This window comes from Ixodes scapularis, unplaced genomic scaffold, assembly GCF_016920785.2.
Source record: "Ixodes scapularis isolate PalLabHiFi unplaced genomic scaffold, ASM1692078v2 PGA_scaffold13__105_contigs__length_92229423, whole genome shotgun sequence".
NCBI classification, from domain to species: Eukaryota; Metazoa; Arthropoda; class Arachnida; order Ixodida; family Ixodidae; genus Ixodes; species Ixodes scapularis.
In genome coordinates, this window is record NW_024609839.1 from 78,098,709 (window position 1) to 78,117,569 (window position 18,861).

General features: G+C 45.4%; 2 protein-coding genes across 2 annotated transcripts; one reads left to right on the forward strand and one right to left on the reverse strand.

The window, feature by feature from the left end:
* Positions 1 to 425: 425 nt before the first annotated feature.
* On the reverse strand, positions 426 to 7,978 carry LOC120837000 (nucleoside diphosphate kinase B-like). The gene is made up of 4 exons (XM_042289986.1): positions 7,802 to 7,978; positions 4,406 to 4,507; positions 3,361 to 3,476; positions 426 to 910 (listed from the first exon to the last, which is right to left on the reverse strand). Exons 1-4 carry the CDS (start codon positions 7,976 to 7,978, stop codon positions 787 to 789), a joined length of 519 nt encoding a protein of 172 aa, XP_042145920.1. The 3' UTR covers positions 426 to 786.
* Positions 7,979 to 11,561: 3,583 nt separating this feature from the next.
* On the forward strand, positions 11,562 to 16,897 carry LOC121835572 (nucleoside diphosphate kinase B-like). Its single transcript, XM_042289987.1, has 4 exons — positions 11,562 to 11,873; positions 12,445 to 12,546; positions 14,221 to 14,333; positions 16,495 to 16,897. The coding sequence occupies exons 1-4, from the start codon at positions 11,697 to 11,699 to the stop codon at positions 16,616 to 16,618; spliced, it is 516 nt and encodes a 171-aa protein (XP_042145921.1). The 5' UTR covers positions 11,562 to 11,696; the 3' UTR covers positions 16,619 to 16,897.
* The last annotated feature ends 1,964 nt before the right edge of the window (positions 16,898 to 18,861 follow it).

The following is an 18,861-nucleotide window of genomic DNA, read 5'->3' on the forward strand; positions in this document are numbered from 1 at the left end:
GCTTTATCAAACGCGGGAACGACAAAAGAAAGTATGTGAACTCTGCTTCATTTTCGACATTTAGAAAACTATGTAGGCACCCTAGAACGGCCAATAGCTCTGTTATAGTGGGCTAAAAGGGGAGGTGTGACAATCGCTCGCTTCGTATAACGGGAGAAAATGGCAAGGACGTTCAGCAGGCAGCCTTAGCATCGATATGCCCGAGGCAGCGCGACAACGGCAGTCCTCCACGCTCTAACACTAAAGAAGAATAAAGTGTCTTCACCGTAGATCAGAATCGTCAAGTGCCGCACAATGAATATTTCCTCGTTCGCCATAACGGAAATCTGGCACGACGCATAGAGCTCCATGCAATGAAGGCAGGTTGTAGTGATGCTATGGTGGGCTTGTAAAGCCCCTCGATGTGCTTATTTCACCTTCTATTCCCTGCGGTGCAGGGTGGCGCCGCTATCCAGCGATCGACGGCTCTATGCCCCGCCATAACCCACAACAGCTCCACACGCTGAATCACCGAGTCACTTTCGCAAGCGCGGTCGTCACACCTCCCCCTTTTGGCTGGCCGTCGCAGAAAGACAGCAAGATGCACGATAAAGCCGAGTAAAATAAATGATGCGTTCTGTACAGAACGCATCCTCAACAAACAAGATGGGTAAATGCATGGCTAGAAAAAAAAGCAAACGAAATGAGTAAAGCCGGGCAGTGACCAGTGTCAAAAATGCAACAAGCAACGATTCAGACTAACGAGACAAAACTGGAAGGACATATTAAAAAGAGAAGAGAAGATCGCTAGTTCTCCTTGAATATCCAGTCGTCTAGGCACTGCTTCCACGGGATCAGTTCCGCCTTTTCGAACCACAGCTCGATTTCTCGCTTGGAACTCGGAAGGGAGTCACTTCCGTGGACCACTTTTCTGGAATGTTGAAAATGTAACAAGGTTTTTTTGCTCGCATCGCTCGTGAAGATATAAAGGGCGACAGAAATAACCAGGCTCAATCTAAAATGGGCCGTAAAAATCGGCGCTTCCACATATGAATTGAAATTTTTTCGTCAAAACGGTAACTCGCAGGTCGGTTTTTTCTTGTATAATTATGAAGCATAAGTCCTTTTCTGTAAAAAATAGGGCCACAAAGCTTGCCATAGTCAACGGCGACTGAGTCGAGTGGTGGGGCGCGTTTGGCGCGCATATTGATAGATGGCGCTACCTCGCGATGACTGTCTTCTTGTAGTGTGCCTTTGGTTTCAAAGTAAATACGGACAATAAAATCAGAATTTAAAGTTAAAAAAAAAAGTGGTTGCATAATGTCAGCATTTTTGCTGGCGAGGGATTTCGTCTGCGTGTCGTCTGCTTTCTTTCGCTGCGTGCATCAAGCGCACCTCGCCACTCGACTTCGTTGTCTACGTCGCAGTCCGCCGTTGACCCTGGCAAGTATTTTGGTCCTATTTTTTTTTTAAAGAAATGAAACTACGCTTGGCAATTTTACAAGAAAAAAAAAAAACAAAAAAAAAACTGAAATGCAGCTTTGACGAAATATTTAAATTGCTACGTGCAGGCGCTGATTTTTAGGGGCCAGAACCTAATTATTGCACATTATTTATTTATTTTTTTTTTGCTCCAGGGAACTGTTGAAAAGGTACACTGGAATCAACCATTTTTCAAGAGCGGTTGAGGGCTTCAGGTATGCTGACAGGGAATCACTTCATTTTTTGCAGGAACTTGGAAAGAACAAGTTGTTTTTAGCATGTTACTGGTTAGTCTGACATTTGTTACATAGAGTAATAATTTATTTATTGATCTACACAGATACCTGCTGCGCTGTTAGGCATTGTGTAGGGGGGTTCATAAAAACACACGCTCAAAGAACCCTTCAAAAGTACATGCAACAATCAAGACCTTTTTCACTCTAGAATACTTCTCTGCAGTCCATCAAAAAGAAAACATCATTATCAATAACGGAAATCAGTTCTTCCGGAAGCGCATTCCACTCCCGGGCGGTTTGTACAAAAAGTGAATAAGAAAAACAGTCGCTACGATAGTGATACTCCACCGCGCTCTTCGAATGATTCCGCCTTGAGGATACATGATGCGGTTCCAGAATGGAAAGACCGTTTTCAACACCTGTCTCCCCACGACATGTATTATGATAATATTTTAACCGCAAAACACCTTCTCCGAAATTTAAGAAGGTCCCAACCCAATCTGGTCTTCATTTCTGTGCAACTTGAGTATGGGCTATAATCACCTGTGACAAACCTTAATGCCCGATTTTGGCTTCGCTCTAACTTATTTGCAAGGTAACATCGAGGCAGATCCCAGATACAGTGATGGAAGCGGCATTTGACCTTTTGCATAAATAAACCATAAAAGGAACACACTTGCTAAAGTCAGAGAAGGTTTCATTTACAATGGGCATTAAAAAATGGTTGAAAAGTGAATCATAACGCATTGGGATAAATCCTCTCTCCCTTCTTCATTTCACACTTGACAGTTTCTAGCCTGTAAATATGATTTTTTTTTTTAATGCCAGCAAGAACCAGCATATCTGCTAACACGTCTACCAATAAAAACGCGTCTCATAAGTTTAATGAACCTACCAAACTCAAGACTAATATTATAAACTGACAAAAACAACCACCCAAAAATAGTGTAAAAGGCTACATGTGTACTTTAAACGCGATACTGTTTTTTTAGCGGCGTAGGAACCACAGTTACATCAAAGTTCGCTGCACTTTCGATCGACATCTGCACGGGAACTACCGTAACTGTCATATTTATTCAAATATATATATAGACTACTGCTTTCTTCTCTCTTTTTTTTTTTTAATTAGAGATTAACTTACAATTAGGACAAAGAAGGCCGACCCGTAATAATTCTGAGCACTCTAGTGAGAGGCGTTGAAGGTTGAGGCGAGCGGCGCAAGTGTCACGGCACTCTGCAGCCACGGAACGAAGCCCTGTGGCAGACATGATAATCAAGCAATCTTATCAGGAGTACAGGATTCTGGTTCTGTCTTATCACAGTAGCCGCAATCGGCAATTCTACAATTTTGCTAAGTTTTCTCAGGGACTCTTAGTTCCTGACGTCGACATTGACAACCTTCGAATGACCAGAAATTTAAAGATTGAAAAACCACTGGATGAAGTTTAATCTGGAAACAAGATTCTGGTAAAAAGAGCTGAAAAACCACACTATATATGAATTGCCATCCGTTTTGGTGCCGTCCACGTTTAGAGCGTGATGTCGATAGGACGTCTGGTGCTACGGTAATTTCCGTTTTCGTCCTAAAGTAGATTTAGGGTAACTGTAGCGCTCTGTGCGAACGTCTTTCCAAAGCATGGTCCAACACGATACTGCTACTGACCTGCCCGGCATAATGCCGTCATAGTCGCCACGGATCGTGCCCGGCTTGGACTTGAGGGGGTCGGTTGCACCAATCATGTCCCTTGTCCTCTTTATGACCTCCTTGCCTTCCCACACCTTCGCGCAAAAAGAGTCGCGAGAATGTCTGAGAGCTCACAAAACGTGTCGCCAACCACACAAAACTCCCGCCAACTGCAGGGAGAGGTCCCCATGGACCATTCAGGGCTTTTTATGGATCTAAAAGGAGAATCCACGCTTTAGATTTCTCTATTGCAGCGGTCCCCCAAATGTGGTCCACGAACCCACAGGGGTCCGCACTGATTTAGGGATCGCTTCACCTCTCCACAAGAGGGTTTAAAATCGTCGGACTAAACGTCGTCACAGCTGTAATAGTGGCCTCAGGAGTCTCAATGTGCTCTTGTTGGTTTCTAGTTCCGAGTGCATTTGGAGAAAACGCTCAAATAAGGTGTTGCCATTTTTGCTTCCCACTGCGAGACTGCTTTGTCGGGGCTCGTCCGCAGGAGGCTGAAGGCTATATTCAGTCGGACTAACGACTTCAGGCATCCTTCAATTTACGGCGACATCAGTTCCCCGATACATGCAGCACCTTGTTGTCGTATACATGCAGCACCTTGTTGTCGTCAGCACATTCAATGATGGTCTGCAAATGACCACTCAAGCCACGGTCACACTGCCAATACATCATTCAAAGGACAGTCTGCAGGCATGCTCAAGCCGTACACATGTGCAAACATGCGTGAGACGCGTTTGCAGATCTGTTCGTTGTCACATCTACAGCAAACACCGTGTCTTTCTGTATGACGTATGGGCAGCGTGACTGCTGCTGAAAGATAGCTGTGGCGGCACAAAGTTTAGGAAGTTCTGCCCTGGGCTTGTCCCATGCTGAAAATAATCTCGTTTGGCATCTGTTACGGTCCTGCAGCCAGTCATTCTCCGTTGTGCTGGGCATGGCAGGAGTGGAACGGGGCACGCTTAAATCGAACCGAGAGGAGGCCTACAGAAAGCAGCGATGGATTGCGACTCACCATGATGACGATGGGTCCCATTTGCATATACTTTATGAGAGCCTGAAAGAATGGTTGGTCCGAGCGCTCCTCATAATGTTTCTTCAGTGTCTCTTCAGCTGCCTGTAAGAAAGGAAAGAAACACACAGAAACGTAATTATACACTCTCCATTGCATTGGTTCCACACCAGCATGTATTTTCCATGCAACATGGAGGCAATATTGAGATAGTATGAACTTGATTTTGTGGCACTCGTGCGTGAAATTATCCTTCTCTATTTACGGGATGGTAAAGACAAACAAGTTTTGATATACTTTTGTCTGCTTCTTTTATTTCTTATTATTCTTTCTGCATACCAAAAGGTTTGGATTTTCGGACTCATTGACTGCAGTCTCATTGACAGGATGAGAACAGCAAGGGTGTCTCTTTTCAATGCCTACCCTTCAGCATGCGCTCGTTGCCTTCCTTCGTGCTTTGGCTGCATGTGCACACTCGAGACTCGCGAGACACCACAGCATTACCAAAGGTAATGCTTTGGTGTCTCGAGGTAATGCTTTGGTGCCTGGAGGCGGATCCTTGTTTCCCTCGCGAGATTTGAGCAATCTCTTCGTGTGCCGCTTGTCTGTATCCAACCGATCCGTGGGAAAGTGGCGGAGCGCGTCGAGCGGTCTGGAGTAGCTCTCCGCGCAGCCTTTTTCAGGGGAGTGCGATCTGTAGTCACTCGCAACATTTCAGTTTCGTTATCAATGTTTCCGCGGGAGAGTGAAGGAGTTTCGCGGCTTTTTTTGTTTCGATTGCTGCGTGGGCTCTCTTGCTGTGCTTGCTTTCATTCCTCTCGTCATGACCGACTTGCCCGAGCATGCTGCGGCGACGACATCGTTGCAATTAATTTCAGGAGATCTATTAAAACGCAGTGACAGCGAAATCAGCGACAGCGACGAAGATACCAGTTTAGCTCCAGCTCGAGTGACGACGAGGCAGCCGTTCTCGGCGAGGTGTTTGCCAAGTTGTTCGCCTTGCCAGCGAAGAGGCCCAAGATATCGTGTTACGTCGAAGACGTTGTGCGCACCTATTCGGATTAAGAGCTAGGTTTGTCGTTTGTTCGTTGTTTGGTCTCTGTAATATAATTGGAATAATTAGAAGACAATACGCCAAATACTCCGCCGATGGAAATTGCCTTCGGAGATGACGATCGCTTTATGGCATGCATGTTTAGTATTGCTTAATTGCATCCTACGGCTCGTACAAGTACTTCTAGTTGTCTTCACCGGGTTTATATAAGTGTAAGGAAAACTAAATTTAGTCTTAACGTCGGCGTTCACCGCTAATTAAGTAGTAAACAATAATTTTTTTGGTCAAAGTATGAAGTTATGATCAGAATTTTATGCTTTCGGCAAGATAGCAGACGCTCTGAAAGCGGTGGCGTTGGGAGCATTACGCTCGATTTGCTCCGCAGCGTGTGCCACTGGGGTGGCCCAAGTAGCACCCAATGTCGTGCGAACATTCCCTGGGTGTTCTGAGTGTTGAAGGAACGTTAAAACACCATTCGGTACATTCTAGGAGCATTCGTATGCAAACATTCCCTACCACTCAAGGTAAGCTGCTGAGCATCCTATGGGAACGTTCGTTGGCGAACATTCGTATGCAATGTTCTCGGAATGTTCGCTTTCGAACATTCATATAAGCAACATTTTTGAAACATTCGTTTGTGAACATTCCTAGAATAATTTGCAGGTGAAGCCAACTTTATGGAGCACTCGCGCAACCTTTGGTTCGAAATACCATCCAAAATATGAAAATTAAGTGGAGTTTCTGGGAACTTAGCATAAGGGATCAGTTTTATCTTATACGAGTCTACCGAGGAATGTGATATTGGGTGTAGGAGAAAAGCAGTGGTTTTTAAAACTTGATAATGAACTTGGCGCTCACTGCGTATCTAGAGGGGCAGTTTTGAATGGACCAGATTTTTAGTATCTGGGGTTTAAAACTTTGAAAACGGTATTTCCCAGTTAAATATGGGATGCCATGTGTATCTCTTCTTATGCTCAGAGTGAGTAATCGGTTATGTACACAGCACATTTTGAAAGAAACAAGTTGACGAGTGACAGGTAGGAGTAAACTGACGCTAGCTTGTGATCAGGCCGATGCCCTGGGAAAGCGGCTAGCTTGTGTTTGCACCTTCTAAAAATCTGTTTCGATTAAAAAATATCGCCCTGTGAGGAGCTTTATCACATCCATATATGTAGTGCGGCTTATTGGGGTTGCAGCCTAAACAAGCCGTAATCCTGGATTTTTAGTAAATAGTCCACGCCACGTTCCAAGGAGATTGAAAGGATGTCCCTGCATAAAATTGCAACATTTCAAGAAAGTTACAGAAGTTACGAGGCGTTAGCGACATCCACCAGGTGCTCTTTGCTAATCGTTTAATTTGCTTTAAAATTCCTTTTCGAGACTTTTTCAACAAGATATTGGTATGTTCGATGTGATACTGCTCCTTTGAACATATATAGACCAAAAAATGAGCGCCGAAATTTCGTTGTAGTATCACTTTAAGTTCTCAGTGTTTATGCATACAACTAAAAGTCTCACTGTTGCACACTGCACTTAATTTTTTTTTTTTTCTCGGATCTATCAACGTGTGTTTGGCAAAGACAGCTGAGCCGAGACGCGCGCTTCGACGCAGGAATCTCACAAATCCACCCGAAGCAGGACCTCTTTGGCCTTGGGCGACGGCGGAAGCGAGGTCGGCAACTTCGTGAGCCGCGGGAGATCAGAGAAACAGGCAGCAGGCACACCATTGGCAGGTGGCGTGTGACGTCAGGTCTGACGAGCACCGACGTCAAAGAACAGTGGAGGAGGCGAGGAGGAAAGTCGTGAATTGGGCTTGGCCGCTGTCCAATAAGACCGACCAGTCCCGGACGCTTCAATTTTTACGATTTTTGCAGCAGTCGTGTGACCTGACGATTTTTGTAGTAGCCTGTTTGGACTAGGGAGCCCTCACGTGTGCTGCGCAGCACAAGGCTCCCTAGTTTGGACAGGCCTTGAGAATGTCCCATAGAAAACAATCCCCGAATGTAGCGATAAGTGCCTGTGCCACATTCTGACAACGTAGATAGAATGTTCTCACGTAAATTTCCAACATTACAAGAATGTTGCGTATGTTCCTTTGTACATCCCCGGAATGTTCTCAGAACGTTCTCGTACTACGTGGGGGATCACGTGACCGATCGCTCACGGAGGCCAGCCGCTCAACGACCCCTAGCGCGGAGCGCTCGGCATCTGCCAGGGGAGGGTGGGGAGGGGGCTACTATTTTACACAGTGCAGCTCGTTGTGCAGGTATTCAGGGAGAGGCAGGCGCCCAGACACAATTTTCAACACCGTGCGCTTCGGAGACAAAATCAGCGCGCGGACCCACCTGCAGAAACTTCATCGCCACGAGTTTGAAGCCGGTCTTCTCCAAGCGGCTAACCACTTTACCGATGAGTCCACGCTGGACGCCGTCGGGTTTGACGATCATAAAGGTGCGTTCGCGCCGTTCTTGGACGGCGGCCGACGGCGACGCGTACATGGCCATGAGGATCCCAACCACCATCGGGGGCTCGCGTGCAACGATGCTTTTATACTCCCCCGTGGTCTATTTTTATACCCGGTAATTAATGTCCACGAGAGAGTCGAACCTGCCAAGCCAGGCGAACGCAGCTCCCAGCGTTCAAAGAAATGCCGTAGAGGCCAGCACCGTCGTCCATGTGATTATGGAACCACCCCTACAAACGCCGCGAAACGTGGCGTTTTGTCGCCTTTCCCTACCGTAAAGGGAGGTCGGTTTCGGATGCGCCGAACTCGCCGGAATTCTGCTGGTTGTATACGCGTATACAACCAGCAGAACTCCGGCGAGTTCGGCGTCACCGCCGTCACCGCGGTGACGGGCAGAGTCGGCCCGGCAGTGTCGGTCGGCTAGTTCTGGTTTGTGTGAAGAAAGTCGCGGTGGCGCGTCTGGTCGCGGACGAAGTGTCAATCATGCCTGGAAGGTACTGGGGTGCTATGTTGCGCTTTTTGGACTCCCAGGAGACTAGGGAGAAGGAAGTGACGTCAGCGACACAGCAAACGCAGATTGGATGTTGATTTTGTTTTCTTCTGTCAACATCCAATCTGCGTTTGCTCTAGTCGTTGACGTCACTTCCTTCTACCAAGTCTCCTGGGAGTCCAAAAAGCGCAACATAGCACCCCTGGTCTGCCAGATGGTGCGGCAATTCTAATAAGACGCCAAATGTTTCTCTGGTGCTGTTCGCAACAGATCACAGGTGTGGTTTCGGTTCGGAAGTTCTTCACTTTGCTACTGCGGAGTCTGGTGAACGTAAGTTCTTAGTATATGTTATTATTATTAATTTAAGGTACGAGAGATGGGCATCGCACACCAATTTGCCAAGAGATCACAAGAGAAAGAAGAACACTATCCCTGTTTGGCTCATTTTTTGGCAGACGCATTTATAAACAAGAAGCGCTTAAAAAACAACGCCGTGCTTTAACACACTATGGCAGACGCATTTATAAACAGCAAGCGCTTAAAAAAAAAAAAAAAAAAAAAAAACAACGCCGTGCTTTAACTTTTTCTTTTACACTTTTGGAATTTGACGGAGCAGGACTAGAGCTTGAGATAAGACTGATTTTAGCTTTTCTTCCTTCCCGGTTGTGTTTTTTTTTTTTTTTTTTTTTTTTTTTTTTTTGATAAGACGTAGCTGAGAAGAATAAATTTTTTTTTTTCAAAGGCAGGAAAAAAAAAAAAAAAACTCGTTTTTGGTCAGAAAAAAGTGTCGTCTTTGTATGTAACTTTTAATTAAGTTGGCAGTTTTAACATTTACAAACAAATGCACCGCCTAATTTACCCCCTTCGTGTTTTTTTTCCTTCAAGATTTATTTGAAAGGGTCTGGAATATTAGGCTATATAAATCAGTGTAATCATTTGTACATTTGTGTTCATCTGTGGTCCAGGTCGACAGATGGGCAATGCCGACTCCTTCAGTCGGTTGCCTTTGTCGACAATGAACTTTCAGCCCCCACCCCTGGTGGACGTTCTCCTGCTCGAGGCTGCTACGGAGGTGCCAGTCGACGCAGAGCGAATTGCTCGACTAACGAAACAGGATCCGAAGCTGTCCCGCGTCCTCCGATGGATCAAGCATGGATGGCCTGACGAGAAGCCATGAGAAGAGCTTCAACCGTACTATGTGCGCCGCGACGAACTCTCCGCATACCGCGACTGCATTCTTTGGGGCAGCCGCGTGGTTGTGTCACCTAGCCTCCGCCCCGAGATCCTTAAAATTCTCCTTCTGCACATCCCGGAATGGTGCGCATGAAGGGGCTCGCCAGAGGCTACGCCTGGTGGCCAGGCGACAAGGGAATTGAAGAGCAGGTTCGCACCTGCGCGACTTGAAAAGTCGCAAGGGACTCGCCTCAAGGTCCAGTGCTCCGGATTCTGGTGGCGCGGACCTTGATCCACAAGAGACTCGTGACGACGCCGGGTCGGCTGCAAAGCACAACATATGCCGCTGATATTAACCATGTTGAATTAACCTGAGACTGGGGTAGAGAAGAAACATCAAAACGTAGAAGGGACAGAAAATAGACAGGACGACGTCTTGTCGTTTATTCAAGTCCTCGCGCCCTGACCTCGCCGAGGAGTCGCGTGTATTGGGGTTCCCCCAGGTTGCACCAGATGGAGCCACACGTCCGGAGAGCACCGAACCGGGCGCGTGTCAGGTTTCGTTTGCGCGTGCCTCGCGCGCCTGCGGTGCGGACCCTGCGTTCTGCGATACCGCGCGCGTCCCCGCCGAGCGTTGGAGCGACTCTCCACAATGTAATCCCCGCCAGCCACGCGGGCTGTGTATATATACTCTAATAAAGTTGCGTTCTTACGTATCAGGGAAACAACAAAAAGATCGACCAGAAATGGACGCAAAAATGCCGCAGTCCACTGCGCAAGTGACAAATTATGCGGTACATTCCGGATAACATGATTTTCATTTCATCTTTCCAGTGATGCGGCGAGGTAGTTGCAAAATGGACTGAAAAGTACTTTAAAGCATTCCTCGCCATTCTAGCAATCCTGTGTTCGGCTCACAAGTAGTTTGTAACAGATCAAAATAATATTGCTTTCAATTAGCGTTATTTCGCGGTTTTCATCTTTCCGCATAAAACGAAACAGAAAACTATCATCTATTGTGTCCTAATACCGGAAACCGGCATTTTAAAGGTTAAAAACGAGACGTTGCGAATATGGGATCCACACTTTCATGCAAAGCTGGCGTCAAGTGACTCAAATCGAAGAACATGCATATTCACAATATTATTGTTATCTCAGGCTCAACAGCCGTTGCATTCATTTTCCCGCACGAAACGGTGGCTCGCAGAGGAAATATAGAACACAGTGTTACGGCCTTGTTTTTTTTTTTTTTTCTCTTCCTTTTCTTTTTCTTCTTCTTTTCTTTTTCTTCAATAACAAGCACTTGCACGTTTGCGCTGATAAGGCCTCAAAACCGAAACTCACGTATCGTGAATGCGCTCACTGCGCCCCCTACTGCCCAACCCAGTTATCACACATCTTCTGCACAAAGTATCCTAAAATTACCAGTAAACATACAAAAATGTGACAGATACTATAATCTTGTAAAATATAGCCTTATTTAGTAATAATATCATCTGTTGGGCTAGTTGGTTAGACATTATCAGATAAAATTAGCGCAAACGACAAGAGAAGAGAAAGGCAAACGACAAGAGAAGAGAAATGTCTTACCTTTCTCTTCTCTTGTCGTTTGCGCTAATTTTATCTGATTATTTAGTAATAACTGCGTCAATATGCATTAAAAAAAACACTTTAGGTCTGGTAACAATGTATTTTCGCCGAATCCAGTGGCCGAATCTTTGCCGATTCTTTCGACAGTTCGGCGAAAATTCGGCTTTGCCCGAGTTCGGCCCATCACTAATTATTTACGTAAGAAAAGCGCCCTTTGTTCTATTTCGCGTAGAAGATCCGTGAAGAGAAACACTCCCAGAAATATGTAACTCTTTTGAGACGAAAATCTGATCAACGTCACATACACCGAGAGGTTTCAACGCCGGCAAAGGTCGGTAGCGTCACTCCGAGACACTCGCACCAACTCTTTCGCCTCCGTCAACTTCCGAAACAATCGAACGCTCAGCCGGCGGCTTTTGCTTGCGGTTATTTGCGGTCTCGGGGGCTGTTGGCCCACACTGATTACCGTGTATAAAAATAGTCCACGGGTGAGTATAAAAGCACCGTTGCACGCGAGCCCCCGATGGTTGTTGGGATCCTCATGGCCATGTACGCGTCGCTCGCGGCCGCCGTCCAAGAACGGCGCGAACGCACCTTTGTGATCGTCAAGCCCGACGGCGTCCAGCGTGGACTCATCGGTAAAGTGGTCAGCCGCTTCGAGAAGAACGGCTTCAAACTCGTGGCGATGAAGTTTCTACAGGTGAGTCCGCGCGCTGATTATCTCTCCGAAGCGCACGGTGTTGAAAATTCACACGGTGAAATTGAACTAAAGAAGCTCAGCTTGGTTGCGCGGTTATGAAAAGCCATGGCGTCATCACTGAAGGGGCTAGAACGGCAGGGAGATCTTTCGGTTGTCACGCCCCCAGCGCAAGCTTTCTCCCTTCGGTAATGCTTTGGTGTCTTGCTAGTCTCGAGCGTGCATATGCAGCCAAAGCACAAAGGAAGGCAACGAGCGCCCTTGCTGTTCTCATGCTGTCAATGACTGCAGTTCATGTCTCTTCCAAAAATCTAAACCTTTTGGTATGCAAAAAGAATACTAAGAAATTAAAGAAGGAGGCAAAAGTATGTCGAAACTTGTTTGCCTTCACCATCGGTAAGTAGAGAAGGCTAATTTCGCGCATGGGTGCCACAAAATCGAGTTCATAGTATTTGGATATTGCCTCCATGTTGCATGGAAAATCAATGCTTGTGTGGAACCAATGTAATGGAGAAAGCATATTTACATTCTTTTTTTTTTTTATTTTTTTTTTTTTTCATTTTCTTTTTTGCAGGCAACTGAAGAGATACTGAAGAAACATTATGAGGAACTCTCGGACCGACCATTTTTTCACGCTCTCATAAAGTATATGCAAATGGGACCCATCGTCATCATGGTGAGTCGCGATCCATCGCTGCTTTCTGCCTGCCTCGTCTCGGTTCGATTCAACCCCCGCCATGCCCAGCAGAACGGAGAACAACTGGCTGCAGGACTGCAACAGATGCCGATTGAGATTAGTTTCAGTGTGGGACAACCCTAGGGCAGACCTTCCTAAACTTTGTGCCACCACATTTATCTTTGAGCAGCAGTCATGCTGCCCATACGTCGTACAGAGAGACACGGTGTTTGCTGTAGATGTGACGATAAAGTGATCCTCAAACGCATCTCTTGCATGTTTGAAGCATGTTTGCACATGCGTACGGTTTGAACATGCCCCCAGACTGTCCTTTGTATGATGTATTGGCAGTGTGACCGTGGCTTGAGGGCTCATTTGCAGGCCCTTATGGAATGCGCTTACGACAACAATGTGTTGCATGCATCAGAAAACTGATGCAGGGATGGAACTGCTGCTCCAATTACGCCATTGTGCGCCTATTCACTTTTCATGCACCACACTGATACAATAGTATAAATAAGAACAAAATTGCGCCAAGGTGCGCCAAAACTGAAATTATAAACGAGCCTCGTCGAAATTAGCCGCCTCGCAGTTTTTGTTGGCAACACTGACATCGGACATTCCGGCCCAAAGGGAACGTTGGTGGATACGAATCCGAAGCGCTGTATCTGAAGGTTGCTGCCATGGTTGTACTTCATGTCAGCTTAAAACAGAAGTTACAGCATTCTCACTGCGATGCTTCTGCTACTAGACCTCTTTGAAGCCATTCGCTGTTGCCCTGCTTCATCTAAGAATGCTGCAAATGAGAGCTCTGGAATTTCAGCGTCCCTGCCAAGAGCGCACGCTCGTGCAGTGCAAGCACTGTTCAAGACCACGGGCTGGCACTTGTAGCATTGACTACGTCTGCTGTTGTTACTGTGTGCTTTTCTGGAGTCTAATTTTCTTGTAATTTCGTAAAAAAATGTTTCAAATAAAACATTAATTGAACCTACTGTTAAGTTCATATTGAGTTATCTACATGCCCTATCTCCTTGAGTTTTGAAAACCAGGTGACACTTAGCTTCTATTTTAATTCTTAAAACTGGTATGCTGCTCCCAACTTGCTCCAAGACCTAATTTTTGCTGCTTCCAGCCTCCTCCAAACTCTAGTATTTTTCTGCTCCCAAGATTGCTCCAAATCTGCTTTGCCCAGTTCCATCCCTGCTGACGTCGCCGTAAATTTAAGAAAGTCGTAAGTCGTTAGTCCGACTGAATATAAATCGCATTTAATGCCTTCGGCCTCCTACGGACGAGCCCCGACAAAGCAGTCCCGCGGTGGGAAGCGAAAATGGCTACACCTTATTTGAGCATTTTCTCCAGATGCACTCTCAACTAGAAGCCAGCAAGAGCACATTGTTACTCCTAAGGCCACTATTACAGCTGCGAGGACGTTTGGTCTGACGATTTTAAACCCTCTTGTGGAGAGGTGGAGCGATCCCTAAATCAGTGCGGACCCCTGTGGGTTTGTGAACCGCATTTGGGGGGATCTAAAGCGTGGATTCTCTTTTTAGATAAAAAAAAAATGTCCTCAGTGGTCTGTGGGGACCTCCCCCTGCAGTTGGCCGGACTGTTTTGTGTGGTTGACGACATGTTTTGTGAACTCCCCGACGTTCTTGCGACTCTTTTTGTGCGAAGGTGTGGGAAGGCAAGGAGGTCGTAAAAAGGGCAAGGGACATCATTGGTGCAACCGACCCCCTCAAGTCCAGCCCGGGCACGATTCGTGGCGACTACGGCATTGTGACGGGCAGGTCAGTAGTATCATGTTGCACTATGCTTTGGGAAGACGTTCACACTGAGCGCTACAGGTGCCCAAAATCTGCTTTAGGTGGAAAACGGAAATTACCGTAGCACCAGGAGTCCTTTTGGCACCAAGTGGATGGGCAGTTCATGTATAGTGTGGGTTTTCAGCTCTTTTTACCGGAACCTTTTGGCTAGATTAAACTTTTCCAGTGGTCTTTCAACCTTTAAATTTCTGGTCGTTGAAAGTTTGCCGAACCCGTTGGTGCAGTGAATTGCAATGTTTCATGTTTGTTCAAGCTCCACAAATTCGAGTGTTCGGTTTGTCGAACCAGTCAGCTCGCCAGGTTCAAAGCCGAACAAGGATAGACATTTGGAATCTTGCAATTTGATCAGTTTTTGCTCGACTCAGAATAATCCTGTTTGTGTGGTCGTGTCTCTCATCTATTGGAGACTTGAATTCTTGTGCTACAGTGTTTTTGACATTGCTCTATTTGATTGGCTCGCTCAATAAAAACTCCTGAAACTCAAACTTGTGGAGAGAACATTTGCCAAATTAACCAGAACATAAAAATTGTGAAATCTGAGGTTAAGGCATAGCCTGTAGTTTTGTTATAAACTCTGGCAGTCCTTAGGAATGCATTGAGACACTTTGTCCTCTTCTTGGATTTATATTAGGTTGAGAGAAGCATACTAGGACCCCTGTTTTTTCTTATATTTATTACCAATATTTGTGAAAGCACGCAGTCATATATTAAATTATTTGCAGATGATTATGTAGTATACGGAGTTGTTGAAAATGAGGCAGACGTCTGTACAATGCGAAGAGATTTGGGAATGTTAGAGCGTTTGTGTGATGGTTTGGAAATGGGATTGAATATAAAAAAGTGAAAATACATCTATTGTACACAATTTATTGTTAGCCCGTCTACATATAAATAAAAGAATTGTGAAGTTGAATGGGTAGATGAACATAAGTATTTGGGAGTGTATTTTTCAAATAATTTAAAATGGAATGACCATGTAGATAATACTGTAGCGAAGGCAAGTATAAGAGGTTATATATTATTCGGAGGAATTTTAATAATACACCTCGTAGTGTGAGACAAACATCATATTTCTCTTTAATCAGACCAATTTTAGAGTATGCCTGTGTTATCTCAGGGATCTGCCTCAGTGTTACCTTGCAAATAAGTGAGCGAATTCAAAATCAGGCATTAAGGTTTGTCACAGGTGATTATAGCCCATATTCAAGTTGCACAGAAATGAAGGCCAGTCTGGGTTAGGACCTTGTAAAACTTCGGAGAAGATTTTCGCAGTTAAAAACTTTTTATAATATATGTCATGGGGAGTCAGGTATTGAAAAAGGCCTTCAAGTCCAGGAACCACATGATGTATCCTCAAGGCGGAGTCATTCTAAGACAGCGGTGGAGTATCGTTATCGTAGTGACTGTTCTCCTTATTCACTTTTTGTTCAGACTGCCCGGGAGTGGAATGCGGTTCCGGAAGAACTGATATCTGTTATCGATAATGATGTTTTCTTTATGATGGAGTGCAGAGAAGTATTCTAGTGTGAAAAAGCTTTACTTATTGATTGCTGCTTGTACTTTTGAAGGGTTCTTTGAGTGTGTGTTTTTCATGTACCCCCCTGCCATAGCCTCCATAGAGGAGGCTATGCCCCTGCATAACGCCTAACGGCGCAGCAGGTATCTGTGTAGATTAAGAAATAAAGAAATACTCTATGTAACAATTGTCAGATGAACCAACACGCTAAAAGCAAATTGTCCTTTCCGAATTCCTGCAAAAAATGAAGTGGTTCTCTGTCGGCATACGTGAAGCCCTCAACCGTTCTTAGCAAAAGTTTGATTCCAGTACATGTTTCCAGGCGACTCTTAGTCGCCTGCGCCGCCGTTTGCCGGTGACCCTGGCAAGCTTTTTGGCCCTATTTTTGTTTACAGAAAGGCAGTTACGCTTTGTAATTATACAAGAAAAAAAAAAAACAAACAAAAACAACCGACCTGCGAAATATTGTTGTGATAAAAAATATAAATTGCTACGTGCAGGTGGCAATTTTTACTGCCCATTTTATTTTGAGCCTGGTTATTTCAGTCGCCGTTTATATCTTCACGAGCAACATGAGCACAAAAACTTGTTACATTTTCGACATTCCAGAAACGTGGTCCACGGCAGTGACTCTCTTCCGAGTTCCAAGCGAGAAATCGAGCTGTGGTTCGAAAAGGCTGAAGTGGTCCCGTGGATGCAGTGCCTGGACGACTGGATATTCAAGGAGAACTAGCGATCTCATCTCATTTTTTTTATGTGTCCTATTTAATTTTGTTAGTCTGAATCTTTGTTTGTTGCATTTTTGACACTGGTCACTGCCTGGCTTTACTCATCTCGTTTGCTCTTTTTTAGCCATTTACTCATCTTGTTTGTTGAGGATGCAATCTGTACGGAACTTGCAAATTTGTCGTGCATACATTTGCTGATGTCAGTTAGCACGATCGGCTTTACTTTACATATTGCTGTCGTTCTGCGACTTTTTTGCTCTCCAATAATAAAGAGGTGCAGAAACGTCATTGTTGGTGTCGTTTCCATTTAATGCCAAGTGCTGAACAGAGACAAAGCTACGGTCGGCCAGAAGGGGGAGATCTTGACCGCGCTTGGGAAAGTGGCTCCGTGATTCAGTGTGCGGAGCTGTTGTGGGTTGTGGTGGGGGCGGAGAGCCGTCGATAGATGGATAGCGGCGCCACCCTGCATTGCAGGGAATAGAAATTGAAAGAAAAAGTACATGGAGGGCTTTACAAGCCCAGCACAGCTTCACTACAACCTGTTTTGATTGCATCGAGCTCAATGTGCCATGCTTGATATTTGTTATGGCTAACGAGGAAATATTCATTGTGCAGCACTTCACGGTTGTGATCAACGGTGAAGGCATTTTCTTCTTTAGTGTTCACAGTGCAGCGAAGTGCCGTTGTGGCACTGCCTAGGGCATTTCGATGCTATTGCTGCGTGCTGAACATTCTTACCATTTTCTGCCGCTATACGAAGCAAGCGATTGTCACACCCATGACCTACAGTAGGTCGTGGTCTGGTCTCACCTCCCCTTCTAGCCCACCATAACAGAGCTATTGACCTCTCCAGCGGCAGCCTCAAAGGAAGCGATTTACGGTGCGCGTCCCTGGTTTTGAGAGTTTAGGTCAGTGTTGACTGCGCTGGGCTGTGGGTTTTCTCGTCATTAAAGGGATACTGAACCAAGGAATTTAGTGTCCATAATAATTGGCGCACGTTCTTTCCAAGAGCCTGCAGCCGCCGGTGTGCGCGAGCACACGCAACAAAAATGACGTCAAAGACCTCCATTCGCGGTTAAGATGACAGTGAAATGTACGGGCTTCGGGCCAAAGGAGAATAAAGACAAGTTCCTCATCCACACAGTGGTGTCCGGTGTAAAAGGTAAGCGATTAATTGGTCTCACAAGCACGTAGCTTTCACTTGTAGAGATGAAAAGCCTGTCTTTATTCTCCTTTGTCCCGAAGCCCATGCATTTCACTGTCCTCTCAACCGCGAATGGAGGACTGTGACGTCATTTTTGTTGCGTGTGCTCGCGCACACCGGCGGCTGCTGGCTCGTGGAAAGAACGTGTGACACTTATTATGGGCACTAAATTTCTTGGTTCAGTATCCCTTTAAGCTGTGGCAGCCTGCGTAGGTGCAATTCCGGACACTATTGTGTCCCGTGTTTTATGGTAAATAAAGAAAAAAAACATTGTACCATTTTTGGGAACAAAAACGAAGCTATTTTTTGGGGAGTCCGTGCACGACAGAACAAATGCAACTAGAATGTTTATTCCATTTTATGCTGGTTTTTTTACGACGCCATACACTCAGCCGTTGCAATCTATGAAGGTCTTAACTGTGGAAAATATTTAACTACAATATATAGCTGAAAAGCATGGGTATCCCCCGCTTGCAACATGAAATTCGAATCTCGTTAATCGAACAACGTATTGTAACGATGCTTGAATTAGGCTAGTTGGTTTCACATTATGAGGCATACTGTGCTGCAGAGTTATACTGAACATATAAACTATGAGACGATATGGTAGACAGAACTAAGAATATGACGTACATGTGAAAGCGCAGATTAACAACTCATTATTTTTCGTTTCTCCTTCCTTTGCACCCTTGTTGTGAAGGATGAAGATTGCTGAAACTCGAGTACGAAGCCCTCTCGCGTTCTACTGAAAAACAGTCGCATTTTCCACTCTATCCTCGAATGAAGGGGCATCAGCCAATACTCTGATGTGACCCTCCTGTCATCGTTAGAACTATACCAGGTGTCTCAAAAAGCGGCCAGGCTCTTTAAATCGACCGCAAAAATCGGTTTCTTAACCTATCGCGCTACGAGTTTGTGCAGCGTTGCCCACAGGTGGTGCATTTTTTTCTATAAAATTTGCAAAGATCAAACTTACCTGAGGAAAAGTAAAATAAGAAAAAGGCTTAACTCCTATGAAAATGCAGCGAGGCCACCGGTCTCGCG